At 56.0% G+C, this 23,160-nt stretch overlaps 1 protein-coding gene across 3 annotated transcripts in view; it reads left to right on the top strand.

The window, feature by feature from the left end:
- TPCN1 (two pore segment channel 1) overlaps positions 1 to 23,160 on the top strand; it is a 58,308-nt gene that overhangs the window by 13,475 nt on the left and 21,673 nt on the right. For all 3 annotated transcript variants that reach the window (XM_012752241.3, XM_075996595.1, XM_075996596.1), the window contains 5 exons: positions 11,048 to 11,175; positions 17,361 to 17,537; positions 19,336 to 19,449; positions 20,397 to 20,527; positions 21,396 to 21,484. In XM_012752241.3, the coding sequence (XP_012607695.2) occupies positions 11,048 to 11,175; positions 17,361 to 17,537; positions 19,336 to 19,449; positions 20,397 to 20,527; positions 21,396 to 21,484 (639 nt within the window). The remainder of the gene's footprint in view (positions 1 to 11,047; positions 11,176 to 17,360; positions 17,538 to 19,335; positions 19,450 to 20,396; positions 20,528 to 21,395; positions 21,485 to 23,160) is intronic.

A 23,160-nucleotide genomic window follows, 5' to 3' on the forward strand; every position in this document is an offset into this window, starting at 1 on the left:
CAAAGCTGCCCGTAGCAGCAGCAGATCTAGTGCCGGGTGTGCCCAGCGTTTGTGGAAGCCGAGTCCAGCCAGCCCCCGAGGTGCTGCTGGGACCTTCGATCTACGCTGGGTGGACACCTGAGCTAACACCTCAGCAGCCTTCACGCAGGTTGAGTCTCAGACCTTACTTGCTCTCCTGAGCACGAGTCGTCTGCCAGCCCCTCGCAGGGGGTCAGAGAGCACCAGTGCACCGTGAAGAATGCCTTCAGTTCCCATTTGCGCTTCCGTGGCTCCCCCCGTCCCCGTGCATCTCACGATTAGCATTTCTGATGCCGCCAAGTGAGTGTGGAGCAGATGTTCGCACAGGTGCTGCCCTCTTCACTGGGTAAACAGAGCAGCGTTTGCGGGCCTCTGTGTGTGCGCGTGTGGGAGAGAGGGAGGGGCGCGGAGCCTTCACAAGTGTCGCTTCAAGCATCAGAAGCACTTTACACACGGTGGGTGCTCAAGAAATACTTTGTGAGTGAGTGAGTGGTGGGAGGAAAAGCCCTTTGTTTCAGAGTCAGCCCAGTGGCAGGGGGGCAGGAAGTACAGTGCCAAGTTGGGCCTTGAAATTCACGGACTAAAGAAGTCACGTCCTGCCTCACCAAGACACTGCCCCTGGACATCTGGCAAGCCGTGGGGCGTGTGGCGGGGACAAGACACAGTGCTGTGTCTCAGGGAGGGTGGTTAGGAGCATTAGACAATGAAGATGACTTCTGGTGGCCCCTGGCGGATTTAACCTGCCCTGTACAGGTGAGCTGCCCACGGCTTCCCCTGGAAAAGGGATTTGCGGTTTTGCCCGTGCAGAGTGTTTGTGGATGGGCTATGCGGTTGACCAAGACCGCCTACCTTGGCTGTGTGTTTCCAGGTGGCGCACGGGTTACGATGCTCCGCCGTGAGGACCCAGGCACTCAAGGCCAGCTCTTCTGTGTGGCCCACCGCCCGGCCCACAGCTCCAGTCGGGCGGCAACAGCGGAGGCAGAAGCTAAGAGCTCAGCTGCCCGTCCACGTCCTCACTGTGTGACCTTGAGCAAGTCGCTTTGCCTCTCTGGGCCTTCGTTCTCCCCTCTGTAAACCGAGGATAGTAACAGGGTCTCGTTTGGTAGGGCCTTTTCACACTTAGAAGAATTAATCAGTGTAAAGCCCCCAACTGCGTCTGGTGTGTAGTCAGCGCCGAGCGTGAGCCGCCGTGGCTGGCGTTGTCGCTTCCTACTGCATCAGCCTCGTCTCTGGCTCTGGCTCTTTAAGCTTCAGGATTACTGAACCCTCTGCAGCCTCCCAGACACGCCCTTCTGTTTGCTTCTCTGCTTATGCCTGGCCTTCCCTGTTTCTGGAATGCGCCCCCCGCCCCGCCCCCGCCCACCTTGCGAACACCTGTCACCCTTCATCCTTCAAAGGCCAGCTCTGGCATCGCCTCTGAGCCCCTCCCCGCCGCAGCCCGGGGGCCCCACGGAGGAGGGCAGTTGTCACCACAGCCTGTTCTAGGCTGTTGCAACTAACAGATGACTTCAGTGCCCCAGGATCACACTCCACGTCACTCCTGATTGGGCGCTCCATGAAGACAAGAGTCCTGGTTTTGCTTTTTCAGATACTGAACCCAGCACAATGTCCGGTGCACAGTAGGTGCTGAACAAATGTCCCCTTGCGTTAAACCATTTGTGTTTGCATACAGGGGGTCAGCCTTTTTAGGCTTCACTCTCCCTTTTTCTCTACAAAAGGACATGATTTATTAGGGCTACTAGACATGTTTGCAACCTCAGGATGTCTTCCCATGAGTCCCTCATGCGGCTGGCTTGGGGGTGGCCACCTTGGGCCACAATCACTGCCCAGATGACCACGATGTGCTCATTTGCCGGTCCCTCCCCCGCCTGCATCGTCTCTGCCCCTGACTCCCAGGAGCCCGTTGTTTCTGATCTGCACCCTCCTGCCTTCCACGTCCCCTGGTTATGGCCACGGCTGTCAGCTTTCTAGCCCCTTTCCCTGCCAGTTCAAGGCCCCCCAGGGCTGGCCTCATGGATGACAGAGAATCCCGTTGGATTTGGCCACTTAGGTCTCCGCCAGGTGGCTGGAAGCAGTTGGAGGTGGCACAGGGCTGGCTACTTCCAAACCAGAGTTCCTCCTTCTAGAACAATGCTTGAGCTACGGGACTGCCCTGTTGAGCCTTTCTTTCTTCCTTTCCTCCTCTGGCTTAAGCCTTTGGCAGGACAGATTTTGGGCTTGAGGCCAGCGATTCAGCTGGGAGGGCTCCGTGCCAGTTCTTGTCTTTCTGGAGGTCGGTGCGCTTGTCCAGGGTCTGCCTGGCTCTGGAGCCTTTACTGATGTGCATGGGTAGTGTGGGTTGACCCTCCACGCCGTCCTGCAGCCAGTTTTCAGGAAGAGAAGGCCTGAGCAGGGGCCAGTGCTTTCTGCGTTCTTTCCGAGTAGCATCTTTCGCTCGGTTTTTATCTGACTTTGTGGAGCTGGCCGGCACAGAAACACCGCGGCGACGCCAGGCCTGGAAAACTCATCAGTGTCACTCTGGTTTGTTTTCCTCTCCTCTTTGAGCTTTTTCCCATGGAGTGGGGCTCTCAGTGACAACTGGCAAACGGTTGGGCGACTGCTCGTTGTCATTCTGGTAGGCACTGGCTTCCGGAGGGCTGCGAGTGCTTTGTGGGTACTCACATTTGTTTCTGCGATGCCCGGAGCACAGTTGGCGCCGGTCCCAGTTTTTAGATGAAGAAACTGAGGCTCTGGGAATTAAGGCCATGAACTGGGGGGAGGGGAGGGCCACAGCTGGAGTGAACTTGGGCGTGCAGGGTCACGGTGTGTCTTGAAGAGGACGCGCAAGGCTGTGTGCGGGAATGCATGGGGTTATGTGCACTGAAGGGAGTGAGGAGGAGGGAGGATAGAAGTGGGGCGGGGTCCCCGGTATAGCCTGGGAGAGTCACTCTGCATTGTTTCTGATCAGAGCTGCCTCCTAGGAGGAACTCACAGCCCTTTCATCCAAGCAGCCTCTCCCCAGGCACTAAAGGAAGGCTCCAGCGGTTTCCCGAGCGGACTGTGCTTGCTGGGCAGGGGTGGGTCGTGGAAGCCCTCCCTGCCTGCCCGCTCTTTCGCCCCTCCCCGTGCAGCTTTATGGCCGGCATATGGAAACTGTTTCTATTTATCCAGCACCACCAGGATGCTGCCGCACGCTGCGCTCCGGCGAACGGAAACCTTGGATTCCCCGCAGGGTCATTTCAGAGGCTGCATGCAAAGCAGCCAGCTGTTTTGCAGGGGAGCGTCTGGGCCCTGTGACATCAGCGTGGAGGAAGCGTTACCATCTGTGCAAACAGGTCATCCTGGTCTGTCTGCCTGTCCTCTGAGTGGGAGCTGCTCCCAGACTTTGAGTCAGAGTTTTTGTTGTTTATTGCAGTGCCTGTCGGGTCAGCTGTTTTCTTTCTGTTCTTTCCCTGCCTCGGAGTGATTTTCTGTTCTCCCCGCACCACCCCCGTCCCCCGACCCGGGCTGATTGCCAGGATTCAGGGAGGGTGGTTAAGGGGTAGGTGCCATGTAAATCTTTAGTGGCCACAGTCTGCAGTCCGCGAGGCTGTGCCTGTCCTGTCAGTCTGCGTTTCCCAAGGGAGCTCTCTGCCGAGGGCGCTGGAAGTGCAGTGCACAGCGTTCCCCTTCGTGGAACTCTCCCCGGCGGCAAAGAACGAGATCTGCCTGGCTGCCAAGAACGTTCCTGGTCAGCCTCCGCTGGCCCCTCTTGAAACCTGCTCGCGGAGAAGCTCTCCTGCCATGAGAGCCGGGGAGACTCTCCCGTCGCCAGGGCTGCCTCCTTCCCTCCCGAGTTTCCGGCCCAGCTGCCTCCCAGGGAGGGCGACATGCAGCGGCGGGGGCCACCCGTCACCCTCCTGGAGGAGGCAGCGGAGGGCGGGTGCCCTGACAGCCCCGTGGTGAGGTCGTCCCATCTGCGCCAGCTGGGCCCTCGTGGTACGCCTGGGTCCCTGCCTCTCCTGCTGGCCTGGGGGAGCCTGCCCTCCCCTGGGCACGAACGGTGCAAGTCAGAGGCCGCAGGTGTGGATTCGTCCGTGGGCTCTAATCACCACTTCGAGAGGGCCGGTCCCAACACACAGAGGATGGGGCTGGACTTGGGCGAGGTGGCGTGTGCACTTTGTTGGCTAGGACTCTTCCTGTTGCCAGGTACTTCAAAGGTGCGAGCTCCAGTCGTTTACCTGGAGGCCTGGGAGCCTGTGTTTCTCCCAGTGAATGCAAATTCGGTGCAGGAGGAAGGCAGGGCAGGCTCCAGCCCACCAGAGCAGGGGCTGCTAACAGCCACTGAGGCTGCCCAGGCAGGGGTCCCGGAGCGGGCCAGTGGGGGTGCCCCATGGGCTTCCGTGGGCACAGACCCTCTCCAGGCTGCATGCCCAGTGACCAGTCAGGGCACCCAGGAGTCCCCGCACACCCCCGCCTCCTGCTTCCAGGGAGCTCATTCCAAGAAGGCCACACTGGGGTCCCAGACACCACCGTCTGAACTGCAGGCCCACACGCTGACTCACCCGGACGGGGGTGCCGCCCTGGCACCGTCACCTCCAGCAGGTCCCCCTTCCCCCTGCCGGCCCCCTTTGCATGGACCTTCACTGCCCTTTTCTTTGGGAGGCTTTTGTGTGGACCTTCCGCTGCAACAACGCAGCACTCAGGAGTTGGAGGTTTCCATCGCCTCTCTGGCCACGTGTCCGGCCTCGGAAGTGGGAAAGAGGGCTGGAGCAGAGCTGGCCGGGCAGTGAGTCAGCGACCCACGGGGCAGCCCGGCCCCACCGCTGCAGTGCCCTGGAAGTGCTTTTGGCCTTGGCTGGCACGGCTGGCCGCGGTGCTGTGTGAAGGCCGCACATAAAAGGAGTGGGCCGGGCCTGGCTCCCTGCCTCCCGCCAGCGCCGTCTGTAATCCCTAAATGGGCCGCCCAGCCTCGTGCCGGTGTGAAGGAGGCTCTTTGAAATCACCTGTGGCTTCCCTGAAAAGCCCCTCGGCAGCCCTTGTCACCCTGGGCCTTTCAGCTCTCTCCCCGCACGAGAGCCACAAAAGAGCTGTCGCGCTTTGCCTTTGGGGACCTCGTGAGCACGCCACGTCCTGTTTCCTGAGAAAGTGTAAGGTTGAATGGTTAGACGCGCAGAACAAAGTCCGCCCTGGGAGGGGAGAACTCTCCATTCTCTCCCCTTAGCGCTTGAACCGTATTTTGGACGTTCTACCCTAAGTTACTCTAATACAGAATAGCCCCTCTTCAGCAAATCTGTAAAAGAATGATCTTTAAAAATACGGAGCAATCATGTCACGCCACTTCCCGACACGCTTTGGCGAGGCCTGCTGCACCCCGGCTGGAGTTGAGCCTCCTTCCCGAGGCCCGCCGGGCCCTGCCGGCCTCAGATGCCCACGGGCACGTGTGGAGTCTCAGGACAAGATGTTCTGCTCCACTTCAATTCGGAGGGCGTTTGTTGACCGCTTATACGTCGTGCCCGAAGCTGCCCTGGGCCCCGGGACACCACAGTGAACAAGACCGAGGTCCCTGCCCAGCCGGAGCTGGCGTCTGGGCAGGGAACCAGGCCCAGGAGCACACAAGTGCCCCGTCAGCTTGTAGCGCAGCCCCTGGAGGACGCCGCGGGCAGTGTGAGGGTGGAGCGACTTCGGGGAGGCCGGGGGCAGCCTCTGCTGGGACAGTTTGGGTGGAGACCCGGAAGGTGCGAGGGGCTGGCCTCCAAAGGTCTGGCAGGCAGAGGGAGCAGCACGCAAAGGCCCTTAGGTGGAGCGTTCCGGCGTGTTCCAGGATAACAAGGAGGCCATTGTGGGGGCGAGTGGGACAAGATGACGCAGAGAGGTCGTGAGTTGGGTTCCACAGGACCTTTTAATCCAGGAGAGGCTTGCGTGTTTGGGGCAGAGGAATGATACCATCTGGCTTAGTTTTCTTGAAGATTACTGTTGCACCAAACTATTACAGAAAGTTGACTTAAGAGCACACGTGCACAACAGGGTTCTCTGACCGGGAGGGAGGGGCAGGCAGGGCACAGGGAGACAGGGGCTTGTGTCCGTCCAGGGAGGGATGGCTCAGGCCGTGGTGTCGGGGAGGAGGGTGAGAAGCAAGATCTTGTGGCCCACTGTGCTCAGCATAGTCCCGGGAGGGGCTGAGCCTCCCGGTTCCCGAGGCCCCTCCTGCCCCGGATTCTCTATTGATGCAGCCGTTCCGTTCAGCATTTGCAGGGCAAGGGACATAGACCCTGTCACCCCACCAAGACCTTCTGCCTGTCTACCAGGCACTTGTGGGCCCCGGGGTGCATCCCAAGAGCTCTGGCCAGCGGGGGTAATGGTCTGTGTGCAGACCAGTCGCTTAGCCTCTTTGATTTGGGGTCACAGACAAACCTGTGTCACAGCTGCGTGCTGTCAGTCAGAGCAGACAGTGGCCGAGGGCCACGCCACGGCACAGCGCCACCCTCACGTCTCTCTGGTGAGACGTAAGTGATAAGTGGGTGATCCCGGAGGCCTGCGTGCTGGACCTGCCCTGTGACCCATCGGCCCCATTACGTGGGGACACCACACCCCCTCCCTGGCCCTCAGTTTCCCCATCTCCCAAAGGTGGGCACGGAATTAAGCGGTCTCCAGGATCTGTGCCAGGCCTCGAAGTCCCCATGTACCTGTGAACACAGCTCCCCACTCACCAGCCAGACCTCATCGCTGTGGAAACACCTTTTGGAGGCCCCGTGGTGGCAGCATGGGGGGAGGGACAGGTGCTCCTGGAGGGCAAGGGCTGTCCAGGCACCTACCTGCAGTCCCTGCCCAAGGCCCAGCACCTGGGATCCACCCGCCACCCCAGGGAATGCCCACTGAAGGAAGAGCAGGTGAACAAAGCAATTATATCTAAGGCTCCCCACGTCCTAGTGCTCTGTGGCCACCAGCTGCCCTCTGGAGCCGGCCCCGAGCCCCAGGGCGAAGCCCACCTGCCGTCGGGAGTTTGGCACAGGAGCGGGGGAATGGAGAGAGACGGAGCTGGAGTCTGAGCTCGCTTGTGTGCTGTTCCAGGGAGTCTGAGTCTTTCTCTGCGGGCAGGACAGCGAGGGGTTTTAAGCAGCAGAGTGACACGGGCACGCTTAGTCTTTACAGAGTTCACCCTGCGGTAAGGTGCCTGGCTCAGGTAGTCGGGGAAACGACTGGCCCGCGAGAGGCTGTCTGAGGGCTGCGGCGGCTTTCAGGCGGGGACAGGAGGCCCCACGAAGGTGGGCAGAGGAGACGGGTGGGAGAGCCGAGACCCTCCCAGATCCGGCGACTTAGGCCCGGGGGAGTGGAGAGTACGTGGCGTCGGAGATCTGTGGCTCTGAGGACTGTCCTCCCAAGGCAGCCAGGAGCTGGTCCTCCTGTCCCCGAGGTCCCTGTGGGTTTCAGCTGCGTGGAGCTGTTGTTTGCGGCTTCGAGGGGGTTGTGTATCAGGGAAGAGGGACTGTCTTTCACCCAAACCAGGACACTTCGGATACCAAGAGTTACCCGCTCCAGGAAAAGCCCACTGCTGGGAGTGTGAGTGGGGCACCTTAGCAAGGAGCAGCCTGCGCCGTAGGACACACGAGGCCACCGGCCACGGGGAGTTGCTGTGTGAGCGATGAGGACCAAGTGTCCTCTCCCTGCCAGGGGTGGGCGTGAGAGGGAAGCCCCAGTCAGTGCGCCGAGACCCCCTGTGAGAGGAGGGGCTGGGAAGGCCCCCTGGCGGGGGTCTCCAGGCAGCGGCTCACGCAAGACACTCAGGTCTAGCGCAGGCTGGGGAAGTGACGCTGGTGGCTGCTGCCATCTGTGCCAGCTTGCCGCAGCTCACCCTGCTCCGTCACCGTTACTTATTTTACCCGGGGCCCCGCTGTGTCGCCGGGGCCCCGCTGTGTCGCCGGGGCTGGCTCCTGCCGGGGCACGTGGAGGTCTCGAGGACGGGGCCGGGCACGTGAGGATGCGGCTCCATCCGGCTGCCCGCCTGTGGCTTGTCCTCCTCGGTCACATTCTGACTCATGCTTCCCTGGTCCATGTGAGCGGACGGAGGAAGTTTGGTTTGGCCTGCCCCTGTCTCTGCCTGGAGGGCTCAGTTGGTTCAGAAACGGGGCTGGGATCAGAGCAGGGAATGCTGCTCTGTCGGCACCGGGTGGGGAGGGTCAGAAGGACCGCGCTCAGGCCGCGTGCGGATGTCCCCCTCCTACTTGTGACTCCACTCTAGGATGTGAGGGAGCCGCTCTTGTGGGTTTGGTCCCTTCGCACTAACTACCCTGTCCCCCTCTTCGAGTGTCTGGTTCTTGAGGGACACGTAGCCCACTGACTAGGAGCCGAGCCGCCTGGTCTGTACCCCAGCCCTGCCGCTCACGAGCCCCAGGACCGCAGGGGGCGACTCAGCCTTTCTTTTTTTCTGAGACAGAGTCTCGCTTTGTTGTCCAGGCTAGAGTGAGTGCCGTGGTGTCAGCCTAGCTCACAGCAACCTCAATCTCCTGGGCTCAAGAGATCCTGCTGCCTCAGCCTCCCGAGTAGCTGGGACTACAGGCATGCGCCACCATGCCCGGCTAATTTTTTCTATATATATTAGTTGGCCAATTAATTTCTTTCTATTTATAGTAGAGACAGGGTCTTGCTCTTGGCTCAGGCTGGTTTCGAAATCCTGACCTCGAGCAATCTGCCTGCCTCAGCCTCCCAGAGTGCTAGGATTACAGCGGTGAGCCACCGCACCGGCCGACTCAACCTTTTGCACCTTAGTTTCCTCAAATCTGAATTGGGAATAATACTACCTACTTCACAGGGTTGTTGTGAGAGTTAAAGGGGTTAAAGATATAAAGTACTTAGATACATATCAGTTATCCATTGCTGCATAACAACAAATCACTCCCAAACATAGAGCCTTAAAATAACATTTATTTTGCTTGTGGGCTTGCCATTGGGGCAGGGCTTGGGGAGGTGGCTTCCCCCTGCTGTATGCAGCATCAGCATGGACACTTGCCTGGGCTGGAGGATGCGTTTGGGGAGGGCTCATGTATGTGGCCGAGCAGTCAGGGCTGCCTGTCAGCTGGGCGCTCGGCTAGGCTGTGGCCCTGGAGCCTTGATTCTTCTCCACGGGGCTCTCCGCCGGCTACTTGGGCTTCCTTACAAAATGGCTGCTAGGTTCCCAGAGTGAGTAGCCCCAAGAGCATGAGGTGGAAGCATTTTTTAAAAATATAAAATGGTATAATCATTCTGGAAAACAGTTTGGCAATTTCTTAGAAAGTTAAACATAGGATCTTGGCTGTTTCACCTTTAGGTATTTATGGAAAAGAAACAAAAGCGTATGTCCACGCAAAGCCTTGTACATCAGTGCTCATAGCAGCTTCATTTGAAATAGCCAAAAGCTAGAAACAGCCTGACTGTTGATCAACAGGTGAATGTCCTGCATCCCCCCAGTGGGATACTATTCGGCAATAAAACAGAATGAACTGTTGATACGTAGCACAACGTGGATGAGTTTTTAAATAATCATGCTGAGTGAAAGGAGCCAGAGGAAAGAACACGTACCGATTCCATTTATGTAGAGTTCTAAGAGATGCAGATTCATCTAACGGGGACAGAAAGCAGATCCGTGGGTGCCTGGGGAGGGATGGGCAGGGAGGCACGAGAGGGTGGTGGACACGTTACCTAGATTGTCGTGATGATGTCGCAGGTATGCACGTGTCAGAATCAAATTGCATACTTCAGCTATGTGCAGTTTTTTAACGTGTCATTTATACCCCCATGAAACTGTTCTTCAAAATGGATGGGGAAGCACTTTGCACATGGCCAGACTCGGTTGCCCTTGCTGGCAGTTCAAGATCAGAAGGGCCTTTTGTGACCCAACAGCCCTGTAAGCCCAGCCGGTTTCCTGCCCTGTCCCGTGTGGTTGGGAGCCTGACACGTTTGCTCCCTGGCAGCGGCGCAAATCTCGGTATCCAGGCATTGATTCCATTCTTTATCTTCCTACAGGCAGATCACTTACAGTGTGGATTATGGGGAGCCAGACTTTCATCCTAGATTCACTTCTTCCCAATAACTTCACAAGTTGAGAGTCATTTCTGGCTGTCACCACTTACCATGTGTAGCAGTAGAGACACTTGATTATTGTGACAAACCCAGCTCAACAGACTCAAACAGCTCAGATTTTGGAAGCGAAGGGGTGGATTTCGGTGCCGTGGGTGTTATCTCTTGCTTATTGTTTTGTTCTGTGTTGACTTCCTTCCCAGGCAGGCTTTCCCACGTGATGGCAGAGGCAGCCGCCAGTGACAACAGGGAAAGAGCCCCTCCTTCCTAATGGGTCCAGGAATAGTTCCAAGTTCAGCCCTCACTGGCCAAGCTGGGGCCAGCACCCCTGGCCTGATCCAAATCCCTGTGCCCAGGGGAGACCAGGGGCTCGTATTGCCAGGCCCGGGTCCCCTGCCCGAGGAGCCAGGCTGGAGTCGGCCAGGGCCACAGATGTGGGTGGAGAGCGAGGAGGGTGGCTCTGCAAAGGCAGACCAGGGCGGTGCTGTTGGAACAGGAGGCCGTGGATGTCGGCCGGGAAAAGCAACAGCTGGCCTTGCACCGCGGGGCAAATCTAGTTATTTTTAATTTTTAACCATGTAGAGTATTAACATGCTTCCAAAAGTCAAAGTGTACACAAAAAAACGCACTCCCTTTGAGTGACACTTCTACCCTGTCGCTCACCCCCCTTACAGGTAACCAGTTTCATGGAGTTCTCATCTTCCCTTCCTGCGTTTCATTTTATAAAGATAAGTGGATATATGTGTGTTTTCTTGTTCCCTCTGTTTTTTACACAAAAGATAGCAGCCTGTATATGCCCTTCTGTACTTGCTTTTCTTCACTTAACGAGAGAAAGAAATTTTTAACCAGCCATACTCACTCTCGCTGTCCCTAGAACACAGGATGGAGTGTTGGCTGGAAGATTATGGGATGTACGTTTGAGCGTGCGAAGTGACTGCCAGCCTTTCCCCCTGCTGAATGGTGTCTTTATTCTCTCCAGCCTGGGTGGTCAGTGACTCTCTGTCTTCCTCCAATGCAGATGGGGGCAGCTATGCCATCCACGACTCCCAGACTCCCAGTCTGAGCTCCGCGGGCGAGAGTTCCCCCTCCACGCCCACCAGCCCCAACTGGGAGATGAATTATCAAGAGGCAGCGATCTACCTCCAGGTGAGTGTCTCCCACCCGGCACCTGGCCGCTCTGTGCACCTGTCGGCTGGGTGGGGCAGCCGGGGCTCTCTTAGCTGCCCAGAAATTCAGTTCTGCCCTAGGTGCCCGCTGCTGCTCACGAGTGAGCTAGTTGTTCGTAAGACGGTCCTGCGAGCTAACTTGATCGTGCTCACAGAGCAGCAGCTTGTCCGCTGACCCCCAGTTTGGGGCTGTGCCTGCCCCAGGGCTTCCCTGAGTCTGTCTCCTAGCCCCCCCCCATCTTCTCAGGCCACTCTGAGGGGGCAGGTTCTCAGGAGGAAATTCTTTGTGTGCTCAACGCTGTCCGTAGCGGGTTTGCCAGCATGGCATGGGGCACTTAGAGCTCTTCCTTTCTTTCCTGTTTAACTTGCTGCTGCCTTCGTGTTTGCTATTTCATGATTGGTTTTCCCTTTTTTTGAAAAAAAAAATATTTTTAATAAAAGTAATGCATGCTTAGTACAACAAATTGAGCTATAAAGAGGAAATGAAAAACATTCACCAAAGGCAGTCACTGTCAACTGTCATTTCCTTCCAGGTTAAAAAAAGAATATGTGTTTTAAGAATAATATATATATTCTAAAATAATTTGAAAGTCATCTGGTATCTGCAGTTGTATAGTCTTTGTTTTATAGCATGTATTATAGTATAAGTTTTTTTCCCTCATGTTTTTATAACACTTTTGTAAACATAATTTAAATGGTTTTAAATTACATCAGGTAAATTATCCTAATTTACTTAACTATCCTGATAATCTTGGATATTTTTCCTTATTGTGAATGATAACGTAAGGACAATCCATGCATTTCTCTCTCTCTCTCTCTTTCTGTGTCTCATATCTAGGGTAATTTTACTAGGAAAGACTCTAAGTAATAGATTTACCAGGTGGAATCAACATTTTTTAAGGCACTTGCTATTTAGATATTTGGATATAAGGCTGTTCCAGGTGGAGCCTTCTCCAGGGGAGAAATTGCCTTTTTTACTACTACCAACCCCACTGGCCGTGGCATTTTTGCCTTAATCTTGCCATTCTTGTTTCTGTAAGATTTCAGTTTCTGTATGCATTGAGTAAGGGTTTGGATGAGGTTTTTCTTAAATTCATTTCAATGATAATTTTCCCTTATCTTTTTTGTCTGAAGCAGCTCTCCGTTGCCAGTATTCGTTTTCTCATTAAAAAAATAATTAATACAATTCAGACATTTATATGATAGTTCAGCGTCTGTCTCTCGTGTGTTCATGCAGGATCACATAGACCTGTGCTCCTAAAGCAAGGACATTTTGTTTCAGGTGAAGGGGACAGAAACGTTTTAGGACAGTTTTAGCCAGCGCAGGCATTCCTGTTAATGATCTAGCAGGGTCGCCTTATTCATGCCACCTTCTCCGAGGTTGAATAGGAGGGTGGGGTGGGTCAGAACACAGAGGCAGAATGGTTGGGGACCTCAGGAACCTGACAATTCCTCCTTTCCCTGAGCAGGTAAGGACGTTGGTAACAAAAATATGGGACACCTGCTAATCTTTGTATTAATAACAATCCTCTGAGGCCCTTGTGATTATCTCCCGCTTTACAGATGTGGCAACTGAGACTCAGGTGGGCCACGTGAAGTCCAAGGCCACCCAGCTAGTAAGTTGTAGGGCTTGGTTTTTTGTTTTTTTTTTTTTCTCTCATTCAAGGTTTTTATTTTTATTCAACTATAAGCAAACAGCAGAATTAACACAACATTCATCAACTCCAAACCAGCTTTTCTTACCCAATGAAGAGTGATGGATTTAGGGCCTGCTGATAACCAATCAGCTAGCACTGCTGCCTGCCTGGATGGCCACACCTCAGGGCTTGGTTTTAAACTATCCACCTAGCTTCCTAATTATGTTTGTTCTTCTATACATTGTTGCATTATTTCTGTACCTGACCACGTGTGTCCATATCCACGTGAAAATGGGTCACGTATTTGTGGAAAAGTAGTTACAGAATAGCAGGTGTACTGTGATCATTTTCATATAAAATTTATGTACACTTAGCAGCATATACGTGGGTATATGTACAGACATCCACACACATCTGGAAAGTTATTCTGCATATCAAAGGCAATTGTCTCTGGCTGATGGAGTTTTTACTACCTTCCAATTCTGTGTATTATTTGAATTATTTTACTGAAAAAGTATCATTTTTTAAAAATAAAAATAAAAGCAAAACCCAGATCCCTGTGAGCAGTGGGTCATGGCTGTTTCTGGAAGATGGGTTTAGCTGGTGTCAAGATGTTCTTTCTTCCTGTGCTCGCAGCTGCTCGAGTGCCCGCGGTGAGCCGGGTTGCTGGAGTGCTCGGGTAATTGGCCCTGGCTGTTCTGAGGGTAACTGGTGCCGGCGGTTTTCTCTCCTGCCACATTTTACCTGCTAACTCGCTCACCCTCGGGAGCCACCTGCTCAGCGGTCCTCTGGCCTCTGCGCCAGCACTCATTTCTGTGTGGACTTCCACCCTAGGGAGAAGAGAGCGAAGGCTCGGAATCACGACAGCTGGCCTTCCTTGTTTTTCCTAATCCAGTTTATAAATAGCAGCCAGGAAAAAAGGCCCATGTCTTCCTCTGGGGTTTGGATCAGAATCCAGTGACGTCAGTAACTTGTCCCTCCGTCCGCCCCCTGTCTCCTCCGGGGCAATTCCAAGACCCAGAGTTAAAGTCTGAGCCTCACGTGTCAGTGATTTCTTCTAGCCAGGCCTCCAGTCCTGGCTGTTTGTTGGAAGAAATTGCTCGAGAATTGCGTTTTTAGTAATTGAAACCAGAAGCTTCCCAGGCCACTGTGTGTGTCCTGCCCCCACCCCCCACCATGAGCATGGAGGTGGCGGTGCGAACCGCAGCCGTGCCCAGCCTGCCCGCCATCTGCCTGCCGGGATGTTTGCTCCCTTTGTTGGGCCTGCCCCGCGGGGTCTGCGGCCAGGTCTGCGGTTTGACTTTATTTTTTGCTAATGAGGGTAGCAACCTATCCAGCTTCAAGGGAGTGACTCGCTCAGTTACTCTGCAAACCTCAGGCAAGGCCTTTCCCAGAAGAGGGGTTTGTGAGGATGGCAAGGGTGGTCTCAGCCCAGAATAATCGACGTCTCGGCTGCATTCCTGGACAGCCGGGATGCTTTCGGAAGGGCTCTGGGTGAGGGAGTTCAGGCTTACGTGCCGGCTCCTCCACTCTCCTCCTCTAGGAAGTGGAGCCCGTGGGAACAGTCTCCACTCCGAGGTTTGTGCAGGAGTGAGTGAGGCAAGGCCTCCGCCTGGGCCGCCCGGGTGGGGCTGGATCGTACTGCGCAGTGGGGGCATCCTGTGCATTGTAGGATGTCGCGCAGCATCTCTGGAATCTGCCACTAGACGGCAGTAGCGTCTCCCACCCCCACTGTGACAACTAGAAATGTCTCCAGGCATTGCCAAAGGTTGGGGGCATGGTGGGGTGGTGGTTTTGCAAAATCATCCCCCGGTGAGAAGCACTGAAGCAAGGTGATGCATGCAGAACATGTGCCAAATAAGTGCTCACGAGGTCACTAAGCATGAGCTGCTGGTGACCGCGGACAGAGCTGCTCAGGTGGGAGCCCCTGCTTCCCCTGTGCCCGCCAGCTCCAGGGAGGCAGTGGAGACCTCGCCCTAGAAAGCTGACCCTAACGAGGAGGGTCAGCAATGGCCTTGGCGTGTCACATGCTTTTGTTTTCTTTTCTGAGATGGAGTCTTGCTCTGTCCCCTGGGCTAGAGTGCTGTGGCGTCATCGTAGCTCGCAGCACCCTCAAACTCCTGGGCTCTAGCGATCCTCCTGCCTCAGCTTCCGGAGTAGCTAGGACTACAGGCATGTGCCATGATGCCCGGCTAATTTTTCTATTTTTAGTAGAGCTAGGGTCTTGCTCTTGCTCAGGCTGGTCTCGAATTCCTCAGCTCAAGCGATCCTCCCGCCTCGGCCTCCCAGAGTGCTAGGATGACAGGCGTGAGCCACCGCGCCCGGCCTGCTTGTGTTTTCAGGTGGACCTCCAGGGCTTTGTCATTTATTGTTTACCTCAGTAGCAGAAGGCCAAGATGGTCGTTAGAGCAGAGATGCTGCAACCTGACCGTCCGACTCTATCACTCCAGGCCGCTGCTGAAACTCTGCCTGCTGTGGTTTTCTGATCTTTGTCAAATGCAGATAATCAAAGTCCCGCCTGAAAGGGAAGTTGTCAGGAGTAAATGACAGGAGTGATGAGTGACAGGAGTGACAGGAGTGAGAAGGGCTCCGGTGAAGGGCCAGCACGGCGCCTGGTCCTGGTGAGCACTTGCGTAGGGGCAGCTGCTGTCTGGTTACCGTCGGGGTGAAGGGATCCAGGGCGGGGCCCACCCTTCTGCAGAGATTAGGGAATTAGAGAGAAATGGCAAAGTACGTGGAGAAGTGGGAAGTGGGCATGGGACATCACCGCGTACCTGTTGGACCAGCTGTCCCCCGAGAGATGAAGGATAAGTGTGGGTGAGGACGTGGAGGAAAGGGAGCCCTCACGCACTGTGGGCAGGAGTGTCAGTTGTGCAGCCATTATGGAAAACAGTACAGAGGTTCCTCAAATCATTAAAACGGAGCCACCGCACGAGCCAGCAACCCCACTGCTTGTCTGTCTCCAAAGGAAATGAAGCCAGCGTGGCAAAGAGTTATCTGCACTGCCAGGTTCACTGCAGTGTCAGCCACAACGCGTGCCCATCGGTGGGTAAGTGGATAAGACACTGTGGTGTATTAATATAACGAAATACTGCTATTCCGCCTTTCGAAAGGAGGAAATCTGAGTCATTTGTGACAACAGGATGAAACTGGAGGGCATCATGCTAAGTGAAATAAGCCCGACACAGAAGGACAAATACTGCCTGGTCTCACTCACGTGTGGAGTCTAAGAAAGTTGAACTAGCAGCGGCGAGAAGGGTGGTGATCGGGCAGGGTGGGGAGTGGGGCATGGGGTTAAGGGCACAGAGATCCCGTTGGACAGCAGGAATGCGATTTTGAGATCCACTGCACTGCATGGTGACCGTAGTTAATAATGGAAGGTATATTTCAAAGTTGCTGAAAGAATAGATTTTTTTTTTTGAGACAGAGTCTCACTCTGTTGCCCTGGCTAGAGTGCTGTGGCGTCAGCCTAGCTCACAGCAACCTCAAACTCCTGGACTCAGGTGATCCTCCTGCCTCAGCCTCCCAAGTAGCTGGGACTACAGGCATGCGCCACCATGCCCGGCTAATTTTTTCTATATATTTTTAGTTGGCCAGTTAATTTCTTTCTATTTTTAGTAGAGATGGGGTCTCGCTCTTACTCAGGCTGGTTTCGAACTCCTGACCTTGAGCAATCCGCCCGCCTTGGCCTCCCAGAGTGTTAGGATTACAGGCATGGGCCACTGCGTCCGGCTGATGAAAGAATAGATTTTAAATGTTCCCACTGCAAAAGAAAAAGTGGCATGTGAGGTGATGGATATGTTCATTAGCTTGATTTTAATAATTACATAATGTATAAATATATCAAAATGTTACATTATACCCCATAAATACAATTATTACCTGTCAATTAAAAATAAAGTAAGATATAGGGAATCCTGAGTTAAGTAACTGTATGGTAGCGACACCCCTCTGGGCAGCTCTCGATGGGTTTAAAGGGTCTGACTAGGTGGGGCTTTTGGCTTGTTTTTTCCCCATAATGTTCATATAACCTATAATCATGATGGCTGAATCTGTGACGAGCTTACCGTGTGTCAGACCCCGTCCCAGGTGCCTTACACACGTTCTCACGTTTCCTCCTCTCGGTCGCCTTGTGCCCAAGCACCGGTGTCGGCCTCTGCACACCCCTGTCGCCCAGGCCGGGCTGGGACTCCTGGTCTCCAGCGAGCCTCACACCTCGGCCTCCCAGGTAGCTAGCTGGGACCACAGGCTGGCATCACGCCCGGCTCTCTCGGGAGCTTTTTATCCCTGGTTCCTCCAGGTGGTTTTTAAGAGGCAGCAGGTCTCTTGAGCCCCCTTAGCGGGCCGGGGTGACACTCGGCCAGCGTGCAGTTTCCTGGGGAATGTAACTTCGATTTTCCCTCACCTTCCGTCCCTGGCCCGGACCTCCCCTCGTCTGCCCGGGGCCTTCCTGTCCTCCTGCCCCCGGCTCCTCCGTGGTGCCCACGGTCTCCCAGCTCACGTGCCCACGGCGCTCTTGTCTTTTCAGGAAGGCGAGAACAACGACAAGTTCTTCACCCACCCCAAGGATGCCAAAGCGCTGGCGGCCTACCTCTTTGCACACAACCACCTCTTCTACCTGATGGAGCTGGCCACGGCCCTGCTGCTGCTGCTGCTGTCCCTGTGCGAGGCCCCCGCCGTGCCCGCGCTGCGCCTGGGCATCTACGTGAGTGCCCGCGGGAGGGCTGCGCAGAACCCCGGGAGGGAACGTTCTGGAAGGGTGGACACCACAAATGGACTTGAGACGGAGAGGTGTGAGGTGGTCCTAGAGGCCTCGGGAACAAATGGCTCGACCGTCTTGCCTGGGTGTCCCCGCTGGAGTGACCGTCCTCCCCCCAGCCTCTCTGGGATTCTGCCACCAGGGAACTCCAGGGAAGGGCAGGTCCCGTGGGCCGCACTCAGGGTCGGTGGATGGAGGCTGCAGGTGGGCAGGTCACCTGATGGGCAGTCACAGCAGGCTACCGCCAACCCCCAAGGAGAAGGCAGTCGGGTGTGGTCACCCATGGGCGGCTGGGGATGTGTCGTGGGCAGCCCAGCCGCAGCTGTCCTCACACCCAGGCAGAGCCAGCGTCCAGCGTGTGGAGGCGTCCTCGTCCCCTTCTCAGAGAGCATGTGGCAGGCACGGAAGGAAGCCCTGCCTGAGACTGCTGCAGCCATTCCCAGCTGGTCTGCACGCCTTTCTCTCCATGCCTCCCCCATGCCGCCCCCCTCCCAGAACCCTCTCCCCAGCCCTTCACCCTGCCAGCCCCTGCGGCTGCACCTGCCCAGCAGGCCGTTTCCCGCGTCCTGGCAGCACGTGACTTCCCGGCTGGGCGGGGGGTCCAGGAGGGCAGGGGCCACGTGGACCGGGTGCTCATTCAGGGTCTTTATCTGGCTTCTTGTTGGTCACTGCGTGTTTGTCAAGGGCCGGGTGAGACAGCCGAGAGGACTGGTCCCTGGAGAGGCTGCAGGCAGCCCAAGTAGAGGGAGGCTCATTTGAGGATTTCCTGTCCTTTTGTCCAAAATGAGGACAAGAATTTTGGGGGCTGCTATCTGCTTGACAGCCCTTGTCTCTTGGACTATTGGATTTTCAGTTAATTCTGGGATTCCCCCGCCCCCGCACCTTTTTTTTTTCATTTGACATTTCACTCTGTCACCTGTGCTAGAGTGCCACGGCATCATCATAACTCACAGCAACCTCAAACTCCTAGGCTCAAGCGATCCTCCTGCCTCAGCCTCGCAGAGTGCTGGGATTACAGGCTACCACGCCCAGCCAGTTTTTGTTTTATAGCCCCTAATTCATGCTTCCTTAATGTCTTTTATAGGTCTTTTGTAAATTATATGAAATGCTTCCTGGAACAAAGCTAGATATAAAATTTTATTTTATCTCTTTTTTCTTTTAAACTTCAGGCTCCTCACAGATTTTTCTTTTTTCTTTTTTTTTTGAGACAGAGTCTCACTCTGTTGCCCGGGCTAGAGCGCTGTGGTGTCAGCCTAGCTCACAGCAACCTCAAACTCTTGGGCTCAAGCGATCCTCCTGCCTCAGCCTCCCGAGTAGCTGGGACTACAGGCATGCACAACCATGCCCAGCTAATTTTTTCTATATATTTTTAGTTGGCCAATTAATTTCTAATTTTAGTAGAGACGGGGTCTCACTCTTGCTCAGGCTGGTTTCGAACTCCCGACCTTGAGTGATCCACCCACCTTGGCCTCCCAGAGTGCTAGGATTACAGGCATGAGCCACCGTGCCCGGCCTCCTCCCAGATTTTTCGTTGCATGGGTCAGCATGTCTGTTTCATGAATATCAAGTTTTTGTTTAGTTGTTCCAGGAAAGGCCCCATCACCAAGGCTCAGGCTTTGGGTGCCCAGGGCCGGGGTTTGGAGCTCTGGTGTGTGTCGGGAGGGGGTCCTGGTGGGGCTGGGCACAGAAGGAGCTGGCTGCGGGCTGGCTGGCGATGACGCCTCCCCACACCCTCCGGTTGCAGGTCCACGCCACCCTGGAGCTGTTCGCCCTGGCAGTGGTGGTGTTTGAGCTCTGCATGAAGTTGCGCTGGCTGGGCCTCCACACCTTCGTCCGGCACAAACGGACCATGGTTAAGGTGACGTGTCCTTCCGTCTGTCCATGTCCCTGCAGCATCTCCTCCCATGCCACCTTCAAGCCCGCATCCCAATTCAGAGTCCCCTGTGGGCCCAGTCTGCGCTCAGAGTGTCCCCACCATGCCTCCGGCCGTGCCGGATGCCCCCGGTGTCCTGGCGACACCAGCCGTCTCAAACGTGATTCAGTGTTCAGTACGTGCCGGCCCTGGCACGGTCACCTTGGAGGCGGGTGTGTCGCTGTCACTGTCCTGTATTCGTCCAGACAGAGGAGACTGGGATCCAGATCCCAGAGAGTAGGGTCGCCCCCAGCTCTGCCTGCCCCCCAGGCCGGCGCTGGCCTGTCACTGGTGGTGTGCCCCTGCTCTCTGTGCTGCGGAGCGTGGCGTGGGTAGGAGCGTGTCCGGGTGGCACTCTGTAGTGTGAAGGACGAGAGGTGGTCTAGGAGAGTGTGCCCAAGGAAGCAGAGACGAGGATGAGCTGCAGACCTCAGGGCTTCCTGGTGCTGTTGGGGAGGCCAGGCAGGGGGACAGGCAGGGGGACAGGCAGAGGGGACAGGCAGGGGGACAGGCAGAGGGGACAGACAGAGGGGACAGGCAGAGGGGACAGGCAGAGGGGACAGGCTAGGAGACAAGCAGGGGGACAGGCAGGGGGGGCAGGCAGGGGGACAGGCAGAGGGGACAGGCAGGGGGACAGGCAGAGGGGACAGGCTAGGAGACAAGCAGGGGGACAGGCAGGGAGGACAGGCAGGGGGACAGGCAGGGGGGGCAGGCAGGGGGACAGGCAGGGGGGACAGGCAGGGGGACAGGCAGGGGGACAGGCAGAGGGGGCAGGCAGGGGGACAGGCAGGGGGACAGGCGGGGGGGCAGGCAGGGGGACAGGCAGGGGGACAGGCAGGGGGACAGGCAGAGTGGCGGCTTTGCTGAGAGAGCTCTGTGCTGCCGCCCTGCAGACTTCCGTGCTGGTGGTGCAGTTTGTTGAGGCCATCGTGGTGTTGGTGCGGCAGACGTCCCACGTGCGGGTGACCCGGGCCCTGCGCTGCATCTTCCTGGTGGACTGTCGGTACTGCGGTGGCGTCCGGCGGTAAGGCTGTGTGGGGAGCTGGCCAGAGGGTCGCCATCGGGCCTGACCTCCGGGCGGGGAGCAGGACCCTGGGCGTCAGTGAGTGGTGGGGTCAGCCCTGCACGGTGGCGGAAGACACGGAAGACACGCACGCTCGTGCTCCCTCTGCCGCGTGACCCGCGCGGTGGTGAAGGCAGTTTTCTTGCTGCAGGGTAGGGTTTCTGGCTCCGGGTCAGGACTCTTGCCGTCTTACCTGCGGCCTTCCGGAGCTGGCTGCTGTCTCTAAGCTTGTTACCTGCCCAAACGCAGCAGGTGACTCACGCAGGCTCTCGTGACACCTCCACCGAGGCTGTGGGACTGAACTCAAACCAGACCCAGCCTAGACTTAAATTTCCTTTTGGAAACTGTGTCTGGAAAATTTCTTGGGGACTGTTGATGAGAACGGGCTACCGAGTGATTCTCCGTGCCCGTCCTCAAAGCTGGGAACAGGTGCCCCACGACCGGGTGGCCCTGGAATGTCCTCGTGCAGCCCACATCCCACTCGTGGGAGCTGACCTCTGTACTCAGGGTTATGCTCTTGGCCTTCTGCCTTCCTTGGCCTTCTGCTCCTTCCTCTCTGGCAGGGCATTTGCCTGCCGGGGCTTCACCAGGTGGAGGTGGCCGCGTGTGCTGTGTCTGTCGCAGTTCTTCCCTGTCACCCCCAAGTGGGGGTCTCAAGCCACTTTAGGAAAAAACTAATCACACTGTCACTCCAGGGTGCAGCGGGGTTTGGTATTCCGAGTCAGCGCAGCAGGCCCCCTGCTGATGAACGTGTCCCCCACGGGGGCGTCCCAGACAGCCCACCCCAGGCTGGGCGCCCCCCCACCTGGCCCGTCTGTCTTCCCCCCAGCAACCTGCGGCAGATCTTCCAGTCTCTGCCGCCCTTCATGGACATCCTCCTGCTGCTGCTCTTCTTCATGGTCATCTTCGCCATCCTCGGTGAGTTCCCTGCTCCCCCGGCCCCAGCTGGTCTCTAAAAGCAGGTTCACAGTCGAAGAATAACTGTTTTGACAGTCTCAGTCCTTTTGGGCAGCCGTCACAAAACACTGTGGGCCAGGTAGCTTATGCGCGACAGAAATTTATTTCTCGCAGGCTGGGCAGTCCAAGGTCAGGCAGTTGGTGTCTGGTCAGGGCCTGTTTCCTGCTGCGTCCTCACGGCGCGGGTGGGGCAAGGCACTCCCGGGGCCCTTCTGTAAGGACGCCGATCTCGCTTGCGAGGGCTCCACCCTCACGGCCTCGTCACCTCCCAGAGGCCCCACCTTCCACTTCTGTCATCGTGGGGGTTAGGACTTTAACACATGGATTTGGGGGAGACACAGACGTTCAGACCATAGCAGACAGTTTTAGAAATTCAGAAAGGTTTTAAAAGTAATGCAGACACCCACGGACTCACCGTCCAACGTGGGCAATGGAGTCTTAGAAACGAAAGGGAAGGCAGCTTGTAGCCTTTCACTGTCTCAATTCCCTGTCCCCCCAGCGGTGCCCCGTCCTAAGGTGGTTGTTCCCAGGCGTGTCTTTGTGTTTTTACTTCGTGTTTATATTTCCTTAAGCAACAAATCAGGAGTGTTGCTTTGTATGTTTAAAATATTCCTATAAGTGTTTACATAATGCGTGTGTTCCCTTCTGCAGGTTGCTCTTTCACTCAGCGTTTATGTTTTTGAGATTTATTCGTGTTGATACATGTAGACCAGCTGATTCATTTTCACTGGAGTGTAGCGAATTTGCCAAAACTCATTTATCTGATCTTCTGCCGGGCATTTTTCTTACTCCAAATCCCACTGCAGGGAACATTCCTGAGCGTTTCCTGGTACACGTGCCTAGGAGTCTCTAAGACACCTGCCTGGGCCGTGAGGGTCTGCACGCTTCAGTGTCACCAGGTATAAGGCACGTGTCCTCAGGCTGAGGCCCTGGCTCTCCAGACAAGGCTGAGCCTGTGACAGCCACATCCAGACACAGGGCCTTGGCCGTGGAGGTCCCTGCGCACAGCTAGGAAGGCTGAGGTCTTATCTTTAGGACTCCTCGGATGGCAAAGACAGTGGGACTAGCCAGCCCTGACTCTAAGGCCAGCGCCAGCGTGGACCCTGCCCTGTCCTTAGCGCCGGCTCCCCCATCCTCCTACTCCCCACCCCAAATTCTTGATAGAAATTCATTTGTGCTTCTCCAGGGAGGCTGATTTCCCCCGAGGGTACAGTTTCTCCCTTTTCCCACTCAAGATTTCAAGGCCTCCAGGGAATAGCCCATTTGGGAGGGAGGAAAGGAAAAACGTTCCAACCCGGGACCTTGGCTGCCGGGAAGGACGGGACCCCTTTGGAATTTTATTTAACTGCCCCTGTTCTTAGAACCAGAGACTGCAAACCAGCAGTCTGGACTCCAAATCCAGCCTACAGATGGGTTTCGTTTGGTCTGAAAACTTGAGCCAGCATTTTAAAATTAGATTCTACAAAAAAATACAGATTTCCAGCCTGTATAGAGGCTAGACCCAACAGTGCTCGGGTGTGTTCCCGTACGGCAGAGAGCGTCTGAGCTCACCGGGGCTGCAGTCCCCACTGCTCCCTGCTGCCCCTCCTGGGCTCGCTGACACCCAGGTTTGGGACCTCTGCTCTAATCCTTTATTT

Source organism: Microcebus murinus, chromosome 22 (genome assembly GCF_040939455.1).
Source record: "Microcebus murinus isolate Inina chromosome 22, M.murinus_Inina_mat1.0, whole genome shotgun sequence".
NCBI lineage: Eukaryota > Metazoa > Chordata > Mammalia > Primates > Cheirogaleidae > Microcebus > Microcebus murinus.